Source organism: Cucurbita moschata, unplaced genomic scaffold (assembly GCF_002738365.1).
Source record: "Cucurbita moschata cultivar Rifu unplaced genomic scaffold, Cmos_1.0 Cmo_Scf00008, whole genome shotgun sequence".
NCBI classification, from domain to species: Eukaryota; Viridiplantae; Streptophyta; class Magnoliopsida; order Cucurbitales; family Cucurbitaceae; genus Cucurbita; species Cucurbita moschata.
The window spans coordinates 365,118-386,169 of NW_019268524.1; the positions used below are offsets into that span (position 1 = coordinate 365,118).

The 21,052-nt window shown below is 39.8% G+C and overlaps 7 protein-coding genes across 8 annotated transcripts in view; 5 read left to right on the forward strand and 2 right to left on the reverse strand.

Moving 5' to 3' along the window:
- The window catches only part of LOC111446103 (BRISC and BRCA1-A complex member 2-like), a 17,477-nt gene extending 5,263 nt beyond the window's left edge, over window positions 1-12,214 (forward strand). The window contains exon 14 of one of the 2 annotated variants that reach the window (XR_002711013.1): window positions 12,174-12,214. The gene's annotated coding sequence lies outside the window, so the exon portion shown is untranslated. Of the gene's footprint in view, window positions 1-3,970; window positions 3,989-12,173 lie in introns of those variants that run through there. The other variant, XR_002711012.1, reaches the window with a different exon arrangement.
- LOC111446106 (protein PXR1-like) lies at window positions 320-3,810 on the reverse strand. Its single transcript, XM_023084768.1, has 4 exons — window positions 3,325-3,810; window positions 2,931-3,065; window positions 2,776-2,846; window positions 320-751 (listed from the first exon to the last, which is right to left on the reverse strand). The coding sequence occupies exons 1-4, from the start codon at window positions 3,631-3,633 to the stop codon at window positions 433-435; spliced, it is 834 nt and encodes a 277-aa protein (XP_022940536.1). The 5' UTR covers window positions 3,634-3,810; the 3' UTR covers window positions 320-432.
- On the forward strand, window positions 4,777-5,124 carry LOC111446211. Its single transcript, XM_023084931.1, has one exon. It carries the CDS (start codon window positions 4,777-4,779, stop codon window positions 5,122-5,124), a length of 348 nt encoding a protein of 115 aa, XP_022940699.1.
- On the reverse strand, window positions 8,090-10,712 carry LOC111446105. The gene is made up of 5 exons (XM_023084767.1): window positions 10,347-10,712; window positions 10,113-10,224; window positions 9,138-9,214; window positions 8,461-9,063; window positions 8,090-8,300 (listed from the first exon to the last, which is right to left on the reverse strand). The coding sequence occupies exons 1-5, from the start codon at window positions 10,548-10,550 to the stop codon at window positions 8,193-8,195; spliced, it is 1,104 nt and encodes a 367-aa protein (XP_022940535.1). The 5' UTR covers window positions 10,551-10,712; the 3' UTR covers window positions 8,090-8,192.
- LOC111446107 (putative ER lumen protein-retaining receptor C28H8.4) lies at window positions 11,546-14,243 on the forward strand. The gene is made up of 6 exons (XM_023084769.1): window positions 11,546-11,877; window positions 12,301-12,500; window positions 13,299-13,439; window positions 13,587-13,667; window positions 13,769-13,893; window positions 13,971-14,243. The coding sequence occupies exons 1-6, from the start codon at window positions 11,655-11,657 to the stop codon at window positions 14,017-14,019; spliced, it is 819 nt and encodes a 272-aa protein (XP_022940537.1). The 5' UTR covers window positions 11,546-11,654; the 3' UTR covers window positions 14,020-14,243.
- A 1,286-nt stretch (window positions 14,244-15,529) lies between these two features.
- On the forward strand, window positions 15,530-16,354 carry LOC111445908 (gibberellin-regulated protein 1-like). The gene is made up of 3 exons (XM_023084454.1): window positions 15,530-15,675; window positions 15,762-15,813; window positions 15,936-16,354. Exons 1-3 carry the CDS (start codon window positions 15,589-15,591, stop codon window positions 16,115-16,117), a joined length of 321 nt encoding a protein of 106 aa, XP_022940222.1. The 5' UTR covers window positions 15,530-15,588; the 3' UTR covers window positions 16,118-16,354.
- Window positions 16,355-19,127: 2,773 nt separating this feature from the next.
- Window positions 19,128-20,400, forward strand: LOC111446443 (WEB family protein At1g75720-like). The gene is made up of 2 exons (XM_023085266.1): window positions 19,128-19,467; window positions 19,790-20,400. Exons 1-2 carry the CDS (start codon window positions 19,327-19,329, stop codon window positions 20,228-20,230), a joined length of 582 nt encoding a protein of 193 aa, XP_022941034.1. The 5' UTR covers window positions 19,128-19,326; the 3' UTR covers window positions 20,231-20,400.
- The last annotated feature ends 652 nt before the right edge of the window (window positions 20,401-21,052 follow it).

A 21,052-nucleotide genomic window follows, 5' to 3' on the forward strand; every position in this document is an offset into this window, starting at 1 on the left:
TTTTTTTTTTTTTTTTTTTTTTTTTGTTGAAGAGAGCAAAATCAACTGACCAATTATGCGTGTTGCTTAAAATGCTCTCTTTGTAGGATCGGACTTAATTGAGAGTGGTTTCAAAATAAGGTCTTCATGAATTCTGTCCCTTCATTTTTAAAACATTTCAATATCAATGATTCAGCATGCATCACTGGAGGTGACTATGGTAGGGACTAATTTTAAATTTGTTAAAATGATTTTTGATCTCTCACTGTCTTTCAGGCTTGAAAATTTAAGTCAAAAGAACTGAAATAGCATGAACATGAGCACATAGCACACAAGGGAGAAACGACCAAAGGAGTATCAATCTCATTATAACATTGATGCAATGTTTTGGAACAACTAATCAGAGATTTAAATCAGTTTCTGAATAGAAGGGTTTGTCCATTTACACCTGAATTAGGCTGCTCTTGGTTTCTTTTTCATGCTTCGACTGATTATGAAGTCATCGTCTGATTCATCTTCGGAACTTTCGTCTTTCAAATTGCGCTTTGTCGACTGTTTTGCCACAACTTTGGAGCCCACTGTCATCGTCTTCTTATTCGAAGAAACTGGAGGAGATTGGACAGTATTCTTGACAATGGTGGTCTTCGTGACGCTCTTTACAGTAGTCACAGTCTTCCCTGGGGAGCTCAACTTTTGCAGTGGTGCCTTCTTCTGCTTCTTTTCAAAAACTTTCTTTGCTTCTTCTTTGGATAGTAAACCAGACTCCATCATCCTGCAGACCAAACTCCACAATGTTAGGCAGTGATGAACAACAAACTCAATCTCATTCCATTACTACCTTTTTAGAAAACGAAAAATTTGAAATATGATTAACTTACACTGTAACGGCCCAAACTCACCGCTAGCCGATATTGTCCTCTTTGGACTTTCTCTTTGGACTTTCTCTTTGGGCTTCCCCTCAAGGATTTAGTTTACCAGGGGGAGGTTTTCACACTTTCAAATGTTTTGTTCTACTCTACAACCAATGTGGGATCTCACAATCCACCCTCCTTGAGGGCCCAACGTCCTCGCTGGCACACCGCCTGGTAGAAGGTTTTTACACCCTTATAAAGAATGTTTCGTTCTCTCATCCAACCAATGTGAGATCTCACAATCCACCCTCCTCGAGGGCCCAACATCCTCACTAACACACCGCCTGATAAAGAATGTTTCGTTCTCTCATCTAACCAATGTGAGATCTCACAATCCACCCTCCTCGAGGGCCCAACATCCTCACTAACACACCGCCTGATAAAGAATGTTTCGTTCTCTCATCTAACCAATGTGAGATCTCACAATCCACCCTCCTCGAGGGCCCAACATCCTCACTAACACACCGCTTGATAAAGAATGTTTCGTTCTCTCATCTAACCAATGTGAGATCTCACAATCCACCCTCCTCGAGGGCCCAACATCCTCACTAACACACCGCCTGATAAAGAATGTTTCGTTCTCTCATCTAACCAATGTGAGATCTCACAATCCACCCTCCTCGAGGGCCCAACATCCTCACTAACACACCGCCTGATAAAGAATGTTTCGTTCTCTCATCCAACCAATGTGAGATCTCACAATCCACCCTCCTCGAGGGCCCAACATCCTCACTAACACACCGCCTGATAAAGAATGTTTCGTTCTCTCATCTAACCAATGTGAGATCTCACAATCCACCCTCCTCGAGGGCCCAACATCCTCACTAACACACCGCCTGATAAAGAATGTTTCGTTCTCTCATCTAACCAATGTGAGATCTCACAATCCACCCTCCTCGAGGGCCCAACATCCTCACTAACACACCGCTTGATAAAGAATGTTTCGTTCTCTCATCCAACCAATGTGAGATCTCACAATCCACCCTCCTCGAGGGCCCAGCATCCTCACTGACACACCGCCTGATGTATAATCTAGTACCATTTGTAATAGCCCAAACTCATCGCCCGCAAATATTGTCCTTTTTGGGTTTTCCCTTCTGGGCTTCCCCCTCAAGGTTTTAAAACATGTCTACTAGGGAGAGGTATTCACACCCTCGTAAAGGAATGTTTCATTCTTCTCTCCAACCAATGTGGGATCTCACATACTGCAAAGTATTGTATTTGTTTCATGTACTTGTTAGCTTGAGATTGACAGTATCTGCCAAACAATATGCAGGGAGATCCCGGACTCATTAAAGATGTAACAAATGAAATAGCAAATTAGAGAGTAATTGCCCCACTTTTCTAGTTGTTCTCAGTTCATGCAGAACACCACAAGAAAACTTCCAAGGAGGATGAGATAGAATGGACTGCAGACTGCACATTGAGTTGTGTCATGCTTATGGCATCTTAATCTAGCCTTTATTCCTATCTAACACGTTTGTGCACTTCCCCATTTATGAGATGGTTATGTACAAACAATAAACATCTCCTGAATTAGTCACTCCTCCATTCTAACACTGCTAAATCCTGGTTATGTACAAACAATGAGTGTCTACTTTGCAGTATACAGAATGTTAAAAATCTTATGTCGGGCAACATAACAGACATCATTCAACTATCTGAATCAAAAGCGGAATTCAACATAAGTAACATGAACACAACTAGTTATGTTCCATACTGACTAGCCATCGGCATGAAAATGGAAACCAGTAAACACGTTCTACTAGAGAGTTCTCAGAAAACTTAGCCCATACATAAACATGTTTGTTAACATAATGTCTTCAAGGTATCAAAACTACTCTTGATGATACTAAAGAAATAACAATTAGAGCAGTTTTCTTACCAAAACTCTGCCATTTCACTGTGGGGAACTTGCTTGTGGAGCGTTTCGTAAAAGATCCTCAGCGGATCTCTCTGAATAACCAAGAGCAAAAGAAGATCATCAGCTAAAGAACTCTCAAACATAAAACTGATACCTATCAAATCATTCTTTAATACCTCTTCTGGGGGATCTCTCTTCTGACCGGGCAAATCATATACCTTCTTCTCCTTTTTCTCTTTTTTCTGGCTCTCCAGCTCCCCTTTGGCGCTTTTGCTCTTCTCCTCGTTCACTTTCTTCTTCTTCTTCAGTTCCTATCTCCCCAACCCATTCAGAAAACACATATGTTAATAGCTTTCAGTGTATGTGAAGAAGAGATTATCACATTAAGAACCCAAAATTCTGCACTAAAAACCTTGTAGCTTCCACGCTGGAGTAACACATTTCTTACAACCACCAGGGATATTCTACTCCCTTCTATTGTCCTCTAAATCGATTACTCAAATTTCAGTCGCTCATTAATCGAAACAGTTGAACAAAATCGGAGCATAGAACACAGAAAGATATACGAACCATATCACGTTTTGCTGCAGAGCTCTTTTTGGCTGGCTTCTCGTCAAAATCATCATCAACAGAGTTGAAACGCTCTTCTTTTTTAACCTTGGTGCCCTTAGAAGCAGACCCACAATTTATATTTGGGGATTTTCCCACTCCATCTTCTCCCTGAACTTCTTCCTTCTTGGGCTTCGAGATGGATTTAGGACCCACATTTTGGAGTTTCTTCCTTTTTTCTTGTAAAAGGGCACCCAGGCTTATTCCGTCGTCCGCTTCGTCTACCTCCACTTTGGTTTTCTTAATCAGCTTTTGATCCTCGGAAGACATTCTACCAACTGAAGCAGTTTGGGCGAAGAGAAGTGGTGGATTCTCACTCTTCTGGGGTTGGGACTTAGAAGAACGATAGGAAAGTGATGAGTTTTCAAAATTTCGGATGAAAATAAGACGGGAAAACTATTTCAAATCCTGCGGGGTATCCGACTTCGATTTTGGGGGAATTAGCGCCCTACTGGAGACTTAGTTTGGACCAGCCAATTATATATGTTTTCTTTTTTTAATAAATAAATTATTAAATATATTTAAATTATGAAATAAACGTTTTACCCTCAAAATAAACCACTTTAAATTTGTTATTATTAAAACTTGGTTGATATTTTATTTAAAGTTAGATTGATTTTTTCACGATATAATAGAAAATCGTGTGAGATCCCACCGTCAGAACAAAGGGTGTGGAAATCTCTCCCGAGTAGATGTGTTTTAAAATCGTGAGGATGACTGATTCGTAACACAGACCAAAGCGAATAATATCTACTAGCAGTGGGCTTGGGCTATGACAAATGGTATTAAACTCAAACACTGATCGGTGTGCCAGTGTAGACAGTAGTAGGCCCCTAAGGGTGGATTGGAACGAAACATTCCTTTGTAAGGGCGTGAGAACCTCTCTCTTATAGATGCATTTTAAAATCGTAAGGTTAACAATGATACGTAACGAGCCAAAACCGATAATACGGGTCAAAGCGAATAATATCTATTAACGGTAAGCTTAAACTGTTACCTATCGATTTTACAACTTTAGAGACAAGTACAAAATTGAAAGTTAGAAAACTCATACATTCGAACAAAATAGGTTTTTTTTTCTTTTTTTTTTTTTGTTAATGGTAAATATATGATCATAGTTCATAACTCACAAAATCATAGATACGATCATCCCTGTGGGATTTTCTAAGGTCCATTGCATGGCCTCCAAGTGCCCATTTCTGAATGCAAAACAACAGACAAAAAAACAGACCTAACCGCCGCCTTATCATATTTATCCATAGCTGTCTTGAAACATATCATATCAAATCTTCCAAGGTCTCTGGTTAAGGAAAGAGGTCGGTTGGGAATTTACTTATAAAGAAGCATTCTGTGTTTGTTTTGCAGATTGTTACACCAAAACAGTAAGAGAAAAGCTTCTAACCTGAAGACACCATGAGTTGGGCAGAGGAAGAAAGAGTTCCAGAGTGGAAGTATGGATGGGCAGAGAGAACAATCGCTTCCATGTCTCCCCCGCCTATGCCTCTTCTCGCCTTCCTCGGCGTCGTCCTTCTTTTGCTTTCGTTGCAGTCCCAGGAGATGGCACTCGACTTCAAGCTCTTCCTACTAGCTTTGCCATTTTTGCTCATCTTTATTGCAAATTCCCTTCTTGTGTCTGGTTCGGTTGCGTCGACTGCCATGAGAACCAAGAACAGGTCAGCTCAGGAGGCCGAAAAGACCTCACCTTGGGGCGCAGCGGTGTTGCTGTTTCTGCTGCTGATATTGCTGTGGAACCGCCGTTAATTCCTCTCCAAGTGGTCACCTGCATCTTAACTACGACATAGATGCATCATAGAATAGCATAGGATAGGAACAAGTACTTTGATGTAAAATATATTGTTGATGTGAATGTTTGCTGAATCCACCACTCCTCAATGGGGGTGAGAGTTCTCTTATTTATAATTATTTTCAGAATACAGAAATATGGTAAATTACAAATATTATGGAAATAGTAATAAAAGGAAAGAATAATAAATGAATGCAATATATTTGCCTTTAATAAGAGGGCAAATATGGTAACCCGTAATGTAAGGCAAATATCTAGATATTTGCCTTATAGTGACGGTCAACTATCCTTAACACCCCCCCGCAAGCTGAGCGTCGGATTTGAACGAACGTAAAGCTTGGATCTGAAAAATTCAAAGAGAGGTCGAGAAATACTCTTTGTGAAGATGTCAGCAACTTGGAGATGAGAGGGTACATATTGTGTGCGAAGTTTGCCAGCGATAACAAGTTCTCGAAGGAAATGATAATCTAGTTCAACATGTTTGGCCCGCTTGTGAGAAACGGGATTAGAGCTCAAAAAAATAGCACTTTTGTTGTCACATAAGAGTAAGGGCTGCTTTGAAATAGGGACCTTGAGGTCATGCAAAAGATGCGTAACCCAAAGAAGTTCAGCAGCGGTTGTGGCAAGAGCACGATACTCAGATTCACAGCTGGAGCGTGAGACAGTAGGTTGCTTTTTGGCACTCCAAGAAACCAGATTGTTACCAAGATAAATAGAATAGCCGGATGTAGAACGACGAGTATCGGGACAACCAGCCCAGTCAGCATCCGAATAAGCGACTAGCGTACTAGGAACATTGGATGGACGAAAGGTAAGACCAAAGTGGAGTGTTCCTTTGACATAGCGAAGAATACGTTTGACAGCAAGAAAGTGATCTGCAGTAGGGGCATGCAAGAATTGACTGACAGAATTGACAGCATAGGCAATATCTGGACGCGTAATAGTCAAGTACTGAAGGGCGCCAACAAGAGATCTGTAGAGAGTAGGATCAGAGAAAGGAGAACCATCAGCAGTCAAGTGTTGAGAAACAACCATAGGAGTGTGAACTGGTTTGCTATCGAGCAACTGAGCACGAGTAAGAATATCTCGAGCATATTTTAACTGACTAATAAAGAGACCATCAGGAGTGGGTGAAGCTTCAAGACCAAGAAAGTAACTGAGAGAACCCAAATCTTTGGTAGCAAACTCAGAATGAAGCTTGCGAGTAAAGCTGTCAATAAGAGATGAGTTGTTGCCGGTAACAATAATGTCATCAACATAAAGAAGCAAATAGATAATGTTAGATTGCTGATGAAAGACAAAAAGGGACGTGTCAGCGCGACTGCAAGAAAACCCAAGTGTGAGAAGAAATGAGCTAAAACGCTGAAACCAAGCACGAGGAGCTTGCTTTAAACCATAGAGGGCTTTCTTTAATAGACAAACATGAGTGGGAAATCGAGGATCAATATACCCAGGAGGTTGTTCCATATGAACACGTTCAATAAGAGTTCCATTGAGAAAAGCATTCTTGACATCAAGTTGTCGAAGAGGCCATTTATTTGTGACTGCAATGGAAAGCACAACACGGACAGTGGTAGCTTTGACAACCGGACTGAAAGTGTCAGTGTAGTCAAGACCAGGAACCTGAGTATAACCTTTGGCAACAAGACGAGCCTTGAAACGCTCGACAGATCCATCAGGCAAATATTTAATACGAAACACCCATTTAGAGCCCACGATGTTGGTGTTAGCAGGGCGAGGAACCAAAGTCCAAGTATCATTTTGTTGTAATGCTTGAATTTCTTCATCCATGGCAGCCACCCAAGCAGGATTCTTAGCCGCAGATTTGAATCCTTTTGGCTCAGTGGATGCAAGAAGAGCAGAAAGAAGTCCAGATGAGCCCAAAATACCAAGATTTGCTGGATGACGAGTCTTGAATATACCAGCTTTGGCTCGTGTGATCATAGGATGAGTGCCCAAAGAAGAGAAATCAACAGGAGGTTCAATAGAGGTCGAATTAGAAGTCGAAGGTGGCAAAGTGGAACCTGCAAGAGAAGTATCAACCTGCACAGACTCATCTACAAGGTCAGAACAAATATCACACGGGGATGAACTGGATCGAGGAGTTTGCGGTGATGAAGTGGTAGGGGGGGATGAATCAATATGATGAAAATGTGGTTCTAAGAAATTTGAAATAGGAATAGAGGAAAGAGGTTGGGTCTGGGAGCTAGGGATAGCAGGAAAGTGGGTTTCATCAAATTGAGCATGACAGGTGATATATAGCTTAGTGGTGGCCGGATCAAGACAGCGAAACCCTTTATGAGCAGGACTATAACCCAAAAAAATACAAGGAATGCTGCGGGGAGAAAGCTTGTTAGGCATATAATCACGCAAATAAGGATAAACACGACAACCAAAGGGATGAAAATTGTCATAATGTGGAGTGTAGCCATAAAGGAGTTCAAAGGGTGACTTACCTCCAAGAAGTGGAGTAGGCAACCGGTTGATAATATAAGCTGCAGTGCTGAAGGCGTCAACCCAAAAACGAGAAGAAAGAATCCGGGTTGCTAAACCAAAATGGCTCTGATACCATGTGAATGTTTGCTGAATCCACCACTCCTCAATGGGGGTGAGAGTTCTCTTATTTATAATTATTTTCAGAATACAGAAATATGGTAAATTACAAATATTATGGAAATAGTAATAAAAGGAAAGAATAATAAATGAATGCAATATATTTGCCTTTAATAAGAGGGCAAATATGGTAACCCGTAATGTAAGGCAAATATCTAGATATTTGCCTTATAGTGACGGTCAACTATCCTTAACAGTTGATATTCCCACAATATCTTTACAATTCTGCGTCAAAAGCCTCCTGAAACAGAGATTTCTAAATTCTAAATCAGATAGATTACAATGGATAAGTAATGGCTGACACTAATATTTTCAGGTACAACAATAATACACTAATATTAACACACAGCTGAAAGAAAATAGAACAATCAAGAGCCAAACCCAATTGAGGACACAAACATTCTAGGCAAATCTACAACTTGATTTCATTCTTCAGTTTGGGTACTTTGAAATTAGAGGTAAACAACCTTGGAGTCTCAGGATCCGACTTAGCATCACCTCTTCTTCTCTTTTGGTTTCCCTGGCCACCGCAAAAAGTTGAACATGCTTCAGTTTCAGAATTGTAAACTAAACCACACCCTAGATCGACTTATCCACGATACTCGATTTAAACGTGAAAAATCAACCATAAAAAGGAAAAATGTTCGAAATCAGAACACATATTATCATAGTATACTTACTGAATGAGAAGGTTGCGCCGAAAGCATGACTTTGTTGACACTGACGTTACTTCTGTTCTTTGTGCCGTTTTTGGCTCCTGAGCTAAATGCCTTAGTTCCTGCCTTGTTGCATGGGTTCAGCACGGGTGTAGCATTAGCATTAAAAGACTTCCTTTGCAGTTCTAAGTCACGGGAGAGTCGGGAAATTTCGTGTTTTAGTTTACTCGAGTCAGTTTCCATCTTCCCCACTTGAGTTCGTAGCATTGCAATAATGCCATCCTTCTCGTTGCTTGAACTTTGTAATTCTTCCAATGAGGCTAGAAGTTTCTCTATCTTTTGGTTTGCAAGTTCAAGTTCTGACTGCTTGCTCTTCAATTGTGTTGTGCAATCATTTTCCATAATATTATATTGGTTCCATAAGAATTTCTTCTCAGTTACTAGCGCAGTCACCTCAGACCTCTTTTCTGAGGCAAGCTTTTCGTACTCACTCCTCAACCTCCTTACTTCACCTTCCAATGCCTTAGAACGTCTTTCTTCATCGGTATTTCCACATGCTGACAACAAAACACCTTCTATTCTACCATTTGCCTCGCCTGCTTCTGATGAACTTCTCAAAGAAGTTTCCTGCAGCCATAGACAGAAGATTAGAACATGTCCTGATACCTAACCAAAATCACGCAGAATTCCAGGAACCATACTTGTGGACTGGAGCTTTTATGAAAGAGGAGATCATCAAAAAAAGATTTGAAATCGTCCAACTCAGCTTCTGAATGTTCTGCATTTGGTAAACATAAGCAAGTATAGTATTTGTCAGATCAGAGAGTCCCAATTTTGCCAAGCATATCAAGATTTACATCATCTTAGTCCTATAGTAAAACACATATCAACAAAAATTTATGAAACTATTATAAATCATAATCCAGCCTGCTAGGAACCACGACTCTCTCAATAGTAATAAAGGTGTCCCACATCATGGGACACCTTTCCCAACAATCCTCCCCTCGAACAAAGTACACCATAAAGCCTCCCATGAGTCCTATGCAGCCCTCAAACAGTCTCCCATTAATCAAGGCTCGACTCTTTTCTCTGGAGCCCTCAAACAAAGCATACTTTTTGTTTGACACTTGAGTCACTATTGACTACACTTTCCAGACTCACAACTTCTTTGTTTGACATTTGAGTATTCTATTGACATGGTATGAACCACGACTTTGATACCATGTTAGGAACCACGACTCTCCACAATGGTATGACATTGTCCACTTTAAGCATAAGCTCTCATGACTTTGCTTTTGGTTTCCCTCAAAAGGCCTCATACCAATGGAGATGTACTCCTTACTTATAAACCCATGATCAACCCCTTAATTAGCCAAGATGGCACTCCTCTCCCAACAATCCTCAACACAAACTAAACTTTCAATCAAAGTGGTGTCGTGAAAACGAATCCCAATCCCCATTCAATGGCCAAATTATTGTCACAGTAACTTAATTGCTATCGTACTAGTGTAAACAAGAGTGCTCGAAATTGAAGTAAAGAGCCGGGGAAAGGAACGTTGCCGAACGTGACATATTATGTAAGAATGCCTACCCTATGAGGCATCATGAATTTCCTTCTTTGAATGATCGATTATTCATAACTTAAAAAGATTTAAGAGGGGGGAAAAAACAAAAACCTATTTTCAGTCGGTAGAGATAGACCTCCATCTGCTTCAATCCAGTGAGCAGATCTGATTTCGAAGCTTGAAGTGCGCGTTCCATATCTTGCACAAACAAATCGTTCTTGATCTGAACAAGAAAAAATTTCCGAAGTTCATTAGAAACCCTAGAATTCAGAGGAGAGGAGGGGAAGTTCCAATTGCATAATTAAACTAAAAAATCCACTAAATCGCAGAGGTAAAACAAATCACCTGAGAGATATGGTCGTCGTAGAGACGAATATCAGCGACCCATCGTTCGTGCTGCATTTTAACACGATCTTCAAGAAGTTTTCGCTCCTTGACGAGTGTTTCGAGCTGATTTTGCTGGGTCTGTAGCATTTGAGTAAGAGCACTGAAGATTTTGCCCCAATTTCGCCGTTCATTCGAAACTTGTAATCCATTGCTCTTTCCCATTCCGATCCACTGAACAGGAAACAAGAAAACAAGCGACAATGTTCGATGAAGAACAAAATGACCGTTGAATGAAGATTGGCAACGGTCGACTTCTGGGACGAATGGTTGAAAAATGAGAACTTGAAAATTGAATTCGGAAGGGAAAAGGAATGTTTCCCGAAAGGCGCCCTATAAAATAACATGGGCCTATTCAAAACCCAAATTAGATTGGAACTGAAACTGACTTATTGGGCCATCTCCCGTGAAAATGGAGAAGCCCAATAGGCTCCCTATAAAATAAATCTGAAATGTTGGGCCATTTCACGTGAGATGGTGAAGCCCAATGGGCTCCCTGTAAAATAACATGGGCCTATTAAAAACCCAAGTTAGATTAGAACTGAAACTTATTTTTTGGGTCATTTCCCGTGAAGATGGAGAAGCCCAATGGGCTCCCGATAAAATAACATGGGCCTATTCAAAACCAAATTATAATGGAATTGAATCTGACTTATTGGGCCATTCCCCGTGAAGATGGTTAAACCCAATGGGCTCCTTATAAAATAACATGGGCCTATTCAAAACCCAAATTATATTGGAACTGAAACTAACTTATTGGGCCATTTCCCGTGAAGATGGTGAAGCCCAATGGGCTCCCGATAAAATAACATGGGCCCATTCGAAACCAAATTATATTGGAACTGAATCTGACTTATTGGGCCATTTCCCGTGAAGATGGTGAAGCCCAATGGGCTCTCGATAAAATAACATGGGCCTTATTATAATGATTTTAATAAAAAAAATTAAATCATCGAGTTGAAATTAAAAAATAATAAAAGTATAAAAACTAATCTGTAATGGAATTAAAATTAAAAAAGGAAAAAAGAAAAACCAGTGACCTAACTTTTTAAAGGGGCAACCACAATGAAATGCAGCTCACCAAAATCACACGTGGTCACACGAAATGAGACGGACCCTGATGGGCCATGAGACGGATCTTGGGTCTACTTTTCGGATCTATAATCAATCTTCCATTCCATCCTCAATCCCAAAGGCGCAGAACACAACGCTATTCTCTTCCACCCCCCTTCGCCGCGCTTACACAGAGAGAACGCAGTGAACCTCCTAATGAAGGCAACCAAGAGGCCCATTCAGGCCATCGCCACATGGGTTCGCCGGCAACCCCCCAAGATCAAGGCCTTTTTGGCCGTCGTCTCTGGAATGGCTGCTCTTGTTTTCTTGCGCTTTGTTGTTCATGATCACGACAATCTTTTCGTCGCCGCAGAGGCAGTTCACGCCATCGGAATCTCCGTCCTCATTTACAAACTCATGAAGGAGAGGACCTGCGCAGGTATGAACCGTTCAATTTTGTCTATTTTGGTTTATTCATCGTCGTTTGACTCTTTTGTTGATCCTTTTGAAATGCAGAATTGGCCTTAGGGTTTTGTGCATTTAGGTTTCATCTTTGAATTTTGTTGTCATTTATCGTATTACGCAGCCTCCATCGTTGTTTGTGTTTTCTTTCAAGTAAAAAACAATTGTTTCGTTAACTTCGTCTTACCTGTTCATCGAATCTTGCAAATTGAGTGTGGTCTTGTTTGGAAGGTTTGAATGATTTATTTTTCTTTGGAGATACCATTGACAATTGGAATTTTAGATTTTTCTTGGTCTCCTCGTTCAAATCAATTTCATTTCTTATTTCCATTTTTGTGGGTCTCACCATGTTTATGACTGGTCTTGTTTATAATGGTTCTTGTCGTCATCATCTTTGCAGGACTTTCACTAAAATCGCAGGAGCTAACAGCAATTTTTCTAGCTGTTAGACTCTATTGCAGTTTTGTCATGGAATATGATATACATACTCTACTGGATTCAGCTACTTTGGTAACGACGCTCTGGGTTATTTATATGATTCGATTTAAGCTTAGATCCAGCTACATGGACGACAAAGATAATTTCCCTATTTACTATGTGGTGAGTTCCCTGCGTACCTTATGTCTTGGAAATTAATTCCTGGATCAGTTATTCGTACTTGCAAACACGAACTCAAAAATATGGAATATGCTTTGTGGAGGTTGAGTTTAAACCCATGATTTGATCAACATTGACCTTTCTACCTAATATTGTTTGAGCTTTCTCGAGAGTTGGCGATGTGTGAGACCTGAGACCTGTTCTGCCATTGAATAACCAAACATTAATGATATTTGATAAACTTGATGCATGTTATTTGAGTTTTCTTGGAAGGCAACGTGCCAGCGCTCTGTCCTTCAATTGGATGAAATGCAACTTAAAGTTGCACCTTGAGATTCTAATTAATGCTTTAATTAATGTGAAATATGTTGGCTAAGATTTGAGGAGAAAGTTTGACTTTTTTTTTTCCTTCATTTTTGGCTGGATGAATGTACATTGGCATATTCATCATCATAATCAAGTTCACTTCATAGTCACGTTAGATGCCCATTATTTTACTTTTAACAAAAGTTGACTCCATCTAAATTAGCTCTGCAAGAGTAAATTCCTTTTGGCTGGATGAACGACTCAATGTGCATTTTTGCACCTTTCAATTATTCGGATCTAACGCTGGCAGATTGGAATAGATCTGTATTCATATATGATATAATGTTATTCATCAATTTATCCATCACATTTGTTTGCATTGTAGAATAATTTAAAACGAACATGGCAAGATATGATGATTTGGTGAAATTCTGAGATGAGAAATTTAGTTTTGGAATTTTCAAACCAGTTTATTCTTCTTATTTCTTGATTTAGGTGATACCTTGTGCTGTTCTATCTTTTGTGATCCATCCAACTACTGTGCATAACATAATAAATAGAATAGCCTGGGCATTTTGTGTTTATCTTGAAGCTGTTTCAGTACTACCTCAGCTCCGGGTCATGCAAAATACTAAGGTATGGATAACTTCTTCACCAAATCTAATATTGTAGACTGTGTTCTGCAGGTTGCCTTGTTCTGAAATAATTATCCCCATGTTTTCCTCTCTAATACTTCTCAAAAGCCTTCGATTACTAGTTTTCTCTGTTTATTCTGTTGCCTAGATTGTTGAGCCATTTACCGCACATTATGTATTTGCCTTGGGAGTTGCGAGGTTCTTGAGTTGTGCCCATTGGGTCCTACAGGTTAGTTAGTTTAACCCGAGATTCATCTTATACTTTGATTAATATATCTTCACGTTTTTTATTTAATAGCTTGCATCCATGTGTTTCTTTGATTGTTTCAGGTGTTGGATACTCGTGGACGTTTGTTAACAGCATTGGGTTATGGACTATGGCCATCCATGGTTCTCCTATCAGAGATTGTTCAGACTTTCATTCTTGCAGATTTCTGCTATTATTATGTCAAGAGGTGGGTTGATTTTGGAATCTTAATTTTTCTAGACAACTCCCTGACAAGCTTAATATAACACCACCTTCTGGTTGCAGCCTCGTCGGTGGACAGCTCGTTCTACGCCTTCCTTCAGGGGTGGTGTAACTTCAACAAAACTGCATATGCCACAAAGAGAAATGAGAGAGGTTGTGTTGCTTGTCTTGGGCTCTATTTGGGAAGGTAGGAGGAGGGTCTCAGTTGTTGAACTAATGCTTATACATGAAATGTGAATGATGCATTAAGTTTTTAAGAGACACATAGTAGATGTTTTTTCCTTTTTAACATGATCTTATTTACTCTACATATCTATCCACCATCTTCTCTCAAAAGCTCTGATTTTGCCACGAAAATAATATCTATCACGGGCCTTTGTTGCTGCCTGTTTAAGCTGAAACAATACATAAACCTAACCCCCACGTCTTCTCTATTTCTGCATTTAAGAAGTTGCCTACGGGAAGTATATATCTTCAACGAACAATTCTTTAGGCTTCAGATCCCAACTCGTATTCTCTTTCCTTTGTTTTTATTTGGCAGTGTACCTTTTTGGTTTTAAAAGCCACCACCATTCAAAGGATATGAAATCGAGTACCTTTATAAGGCTGCATTAAACTAAACTTACAAGGAGAGAACCTGTACAAAGTCCAATGCTATCTGCTAGCGGTAGGCTTGAGCGTTACAAAATCTATCTTTATCTTCTCTGCTTCTAACGGCTGGATATGAACCGAAATAGTTGGTGAATATATTATAATCAAGAGAGAAAAATGGAAAAATGGAGAACAAATGGAGAACAGGAGATGTCATTGTTCTCATCCATCTTAAACGGACAGGTGGACCAACAGCTCCGTCCTCATGGCGACCTCCAGCAGAAGGGCTACATGGAAACCCAGTTCAGATGCCACGTGGAGTCCAACTAGACAGATGGGAGGTTTGGTCGGATGGGTTCTTGGTGACCATCTTGGATGTTGTTATCAAAATTACATTATGTTATCTTACACTAAGCCACCAGTAATCATTGATCGAGAGTTGGCATAGTGAATAGATTATGAATACACTTTATTCAATCTTAGTTTAAGCTAACTTTGCTTTACACTAAATGATCAATTGGACAGCTGGAGAGCAGTTTACATGTCCCTTTATACTCCAATTTCCAGCTCAACTAAAGTTCTTTCGTGTTCATTAACAATCGATTCAAACTTTAAATTTAAGAAGAAAACTACATGTCAATTATTCATAATTTGACCAAAGTTTAGAGTTGGACATAAAATTAATTTAAGGTTTAGAACGTTAAAAGACAATAATAGCATCATGGGACCTATGAACCTAAGTTTTGATAGACTAAACTTGTGATTTAACCTAATTTACGGGGACAACTAAAGGAAATAGGGTGTTACTTTGAAGTGGAAATGTGTGCGTGGAGAAGACCACACCCTGCATTTGAAAGAAAGAGACGGAAACGAACAGATTCATTTATTTTAATGCTTTTTATAATTCAGTTTCCTCCACCACAAGAATGGATATTCCATTCCGCGTGAAAATTTTCGAGAAATTTCTCTACTTAGCCACTCACCTAACGCCACTCTCCACCACCTTTTTTCATCTATAAATATGAACCATTTCCTTTCTCATTCATATCACGTACAACAAACATTTTAACAATCCTCTGCTTCGTCTCCCATGGCCATCTCTGGTCTTTCCAAGGCTTTGGTCACCTGTGTTCTCATGTCCCTTCTCGTCGTTCATTTGGTTGCAGCTGATGAAGAGGTATAGCCTTGAACCAACTTCCATCCTCCTAATTTATCACAAACCTCAAATGTTCTTACGCCCAATATATATGGGTTTCGTTGCAGGTGAACTCAATTCATGGCGTTGCGGCTCATCCTGCTAATATACAAAGCATTGGTAATATGTTAATATATTTTATATTTTATATACGTAAAAAAATAATGAAATATCGAGTGTATTAGTTATGATATACCAAATTTAATAGGTCAAAAAATTTAACATTTATTGTGCGTGATCAGATTGTGGGGGAGCTTGTGCGTCCAGGTGCAAATTATCTTCAAGGCCAAATCTTTGCAAGAGGGCATGCGGGACGTGCTGTGCGCGTTGCAACTGCGTGCCGCCGGGCACTTCCGGCGGCTACGAAACCTGCCCGTGCTACGCCAGCTTGACCACTCACGGCGGCCGGAGAAAGTGTCCCTAAATAAAGAATTATTCAAAGTTCTCTGCATATATTATTTGTGCATGCAACGTGTCTGCTACTTAAATCGAATCAGGGTTATGTTGGAGTTTGATTAATGATTATGAGTTTCAAGCGTGTTTGAAATATGAAATTAATGTAAAATAAAGGGAATCTGTGAAAACCAGATTCTTGTGTCTCTGTCTCTTTTGTTTGTTTGGCCTATTACATGAATATAAGAGGTATGAATTATTTTGTACGTTTCTTGGACTTGGAAGAAAAGTGGGTCTGTTTTTAATTCTGTGTTAAAGCTAAAATTAATGGATCAACTGCTTTCTGAGCCGACCATGTTAAATTTGGCATTAGCTTTGACAAACAATGCAGCTAGCTTCGTTATTCTTTAAAGTTGGACACATATTTTTTCAATCTTACACGTAACACTGAAAGAAAGGTGTGGTGTGGGATTCTATATCGAGAGGGAAGCGAATCATTCTTTATAAGCGTGTGGAAATTGCTCCCTAGAAAACGCGCTTTAAAATGGTGTGACTAAGGGCGATATGTATCGAGTCAAAACGGACAATATCTACTAGTGGTGGGGTTGGACTGTTACAAATAATAAGACACTGGGCGGTGTGCCAACGAGGATGCTGGACCCTCAAGTGGGTGGATTGTGAGATCCCACATCGGTTAGAGAGGAGAACGAAACATTCCTTATAAGGGTGTGGAAACCTCTACCTAACAGACGCGTTTTAAAATCGTGAGACTGACGGCGATACGTAATGGATCAAAACGGACAATATCGACTAGCAGTGGGGTTAGGCGGTTGCAAATGGTATTAGAACCAAACACTGGGCAGTGTGTCAACGAGGACGCTGGACCCTCAAGGGGAGGATTACGAGACCCCACAATGGTTAGAGAAGAAAACAAAACATTTTTTTTATAAGGGCGTGGAAACCTCTCTATAGCATATACATTTTAAAATCGTGAGGCTGACGACGATACGTAACGAGCCAAAGTGGACAATATTTGCTAACAGTAAGCTTGGGCGGTACTCTGAAATATCTGGAATCATGCAGATTTTTGAATGTATATGCAACAGCTATCAAACAAGTAATTTTCAATCAAAGTAAGTTCACTTTCTGATTTATGTACCCAAATGAATATGCTTTGAGATGTTAGTGGCCGAATTGTGATAGGGAAACCGACAGATTATGCAATGAACCAACCACGTCTTGGTGCTATAATTATCTTTTGTACAAAGCGAAACTTCTACAAGGAAAGCAACAAACACTATTAAAGATTGAAAATATGTGTTGATTATAAAGAACAAAGAGTTGATTACGAAATGTTGGAGTAGGGCCTCTCAAACAATCCTCTAATAATTGAGAGTAAAGAAGGGTTTAGATAACTGGACCTTCACTTGTATTCTTCACTGAGACGAGCTTAAGGTGGGCTCTCATGTACTCTTGTCAACACTTCTGAATGGTACAATGTTCTGAACCACACATGAGACGATGACAAAACATATCTATCCTCAAAGTTGCTCAAAGCTGTGTTATGAGAACAGAGGCAATGTCTTCATATCAACCAATTATAATCCAAGCTAAGAGCCCATCTACCACATTGTAGATACCCATCTCAACCTGAAAGATTTACCTAACTTTCCCGGTTACTTTACTTTATTCCCTTCCTAAAATTTTCCCCCTATAAACAGACACCTCTTGCATATGAAACGTGGAGATATCAGTCGAGGTAGCGGCTGTAATAACTCAATCGCTAGTTGAATCTTGTGTATGTTGCGGAGAGAAACACACTTTTGACCAATGTCCAAGTAATCCAATGTGAAATCTCATATCGGTTGGAGAAGGAAACGAAACATTCCTTGTAAGGGTGTGGAAACCTCTCCTTAGCAGATGTATTTTAAAACCATGAGGCTCACGGTGATACGTAACAGGCCAAAACGGACAATATCTGCTAGTGGTGGACTTGAGATGTTACAAATAATATTAGAGCTAGAGACCCGGCGGTGTGCCAATGAGGATGTTGGCCTCCATGGGGGTGGAATTGTGAGATCCCACGTCGGTTGGAGAGAGAAACGAAACATTCCTTATAATGGTGTGAAAACCTCTCCCTAGCCGATGTGCTTTAAAACGGTGAGTTTGACGGCGATGTGTAACGGGCCAAAACGGACAATCTCTATTAGGGGTGGGCTCTTGAGCTCTTACAAATGGTATTAGAGCTGTTACAAATGTTAGTGACTGAAATCCGAGTCTCTCACAGATCGCGGGGAAGCTCGAGATCCGAGGTGCCAATTATCGTCAAGGTAGCAAATCTGCAAGAGGGAATGCAGAACCTGCTAAGCTCACTGTCTGTAACGGCCCAGACTCACCGCTAAAAGATATTGTCCTTTTGGACTTTCCCTTATCCCCTCAAAGTTTTTAAAACGCGTCTGCTAGGGAAAGGTTTCCACACGCTTATAAAAGGTGTTTCGTTCTCTCTCCAACCGATGTGGGATCTCACACCGTCGATGCGTTCCAGTTCCAGTGGGCACTGCAGAAAACTACTATGTTTGTCCCTGCTATGCTAATAGGAGCACACATGGTGGCAGGCACAAGTATCCCTAGACAATGTTGTTGGTTCTATGATGATGATGTTACGCTTCACATCATAGATATCCAAATATAGGCTTCACAACAAGACCACCCCAACAAATCTACATTGGGGAAACAGATTCAACAACACAATAAACAGGAACAGATGAGAAGGTTTTAAGGAGAGTGGTAAGGAAATGTTGATTAAAGTGAGTACATAGCAGTAGCTTATCAAGTTGAAAAGGGGAAGGAATAGGCCCCCACCACCTCTGACTTCAATTACAAGCAATTTTGGTAGACATATAAAGTATAGTTTGGATATTATGTATAACTGTTCAACTGTCACTCTCTTTTACCTCAAAATTTAACACAATTCCACAAACTTGGAAGCCAAGAAACGAAGCTTTGGTAGTACTTGCTACTGCCTTAATAATAATGATAATAATAATAATATAAACTCCCATATTTCTTCTTCTCTGTTCTTCTTCCTCCATTACCCAATTCTTCAATCCTCTTTCTCTTCGGAAGTTGGAACAAAATTAAAGGCTGTTTCTTTGTTTTGTGTTGTTTCAAATTTCTAGATCAAAAACCCCTTTAGTTAATTGGGTGTTTTTTTGTTTGTTTGTCTGTTTCCATTTGAACATGGAAAATGGCGGCGTGAGAGTGAAAAGGGCAGAGATCGATACACGAAAGCCATTTGGTTCTGTCAAAGAAGCTGTTACTTTGTTCGGTGACAAAGTTTTAGCCGGAGAACTGATCTATACCACCAACAACCTTAAACAGGTCTTCTCTTCTTACCCTTTATTTTCTACTGCTCCAATTACTTCTTAGTTTTTGCAGTAATAAACTGATGTGAAAATTTTACATCTCTCTTGATTTTCAAAGTTTTTATCTTTTCTTATGTTGAATTGTTCGAAAATTCTTTACTTACCCAATAATTTACTGATAGAATATTGAAATTTGGTACTGGGATGATGTGACAAAATGATATTTTTTTATATGGTATGCTTTGAATTGAAGGAAGATATATATCCTAAATGAAGGTAAATTTTTGGGTTAGAAAGTAGTGAATTTTGATTATAAAGGATGGGTTTTTAATGCAAAGATGCCTGGGGGAGAGCGTAGAGAAATGATGAAGGGGCAAGAAGGGCAGTTGAAGCTAGGGAGTGTTGCAGCTGAATTAGAAGAAACAAAGCAAAGCCTGGAGAAGGCCAAAGAAGAAAGCATGGCAATGGCTCATTGCCTCTCATCCCTCCAAGAAGAGCTTGAGAACACTAAAAAACAGCTTCAACTTTTAAAGCATCGACAATTTGAGGAAGTCCAAGATGTGAAAGTTGTAGAGGCCGATTCAATGGAATTTCAAAAGAAACGCTATGTCACTTTTGCCAACCCGCCGGCCGCCGTTTCTCAGGTTGACATTCCGCCGACCGCAGGCGTCGAGAAGTTTGAGAGGCTCTCGTCTCTTAAAAGAGAGAAGAAGAATAAGATCAAGAACACATTAATTCCTCTCATTTCCGCCATGTTCTCCAAGAAAAAAGGAAATTAAACTCATCATGAAATTACAACAATTAGATATGAGTCTCCTTGCAAGAAAATAAGTGAAAAAATTTCAGACAGACAGGATTGTAACCGAACAGTTTGACGTTGAATTTCTTAAGTTGGTCTTGTAATAAGAAATTCCGTGCATATAAATTTACACCCTGTTTTTTCCTCTTATTTTTGTTTCATTCTAACAATTACTTGGATCGTCTCTGCATGGGTCGTGTTGACCAACCCAAAAATTACTTGGAGTTCGAGTTGGGCTTCGCCTCCGGCCTCGACCCAACCCAAGATACTATCTAACTCAATCCGATCCTTACAATTCAAGTTGGGTTAGTTTGAGCTCAAATTCTCGAGTTCAACCTACGCCCCTTTCGTTTGCTCAATAAAATAAATAAATGCAACAAAAAAGACATACCAATTTTTTCTCGAACATTATAACAAACAAACAAATATCTCTTGGTATTTCAACATTGGGAGAGATATTCTTTTGCATCCTCAACCTATCATACAAAAGAATTTGATTTTTGAGTTTGAAAAACTCCATCTTGTGACGACTTGTTGAAAAACTCGATACAATCAGCAATAGCCTCATCATAGTGAGAATGGGAAGAGTAATATGAACTGCATGACGTTTTGGGTGGATCAAACGACCTGTCGTAGCTCGATCTTCGTTTCGACAACGACGACGACACTCGAGATGGAAACGAGGACACGAACGGCACAAGCATCTTACGGATTTGATGAAAGAGGTTTATGGAAGAGAAGTTTAGAGGTTTGGAAGACGCTGCAATTAGAGTAAGTTGAAGGGATTTAGACCTTTGCATAT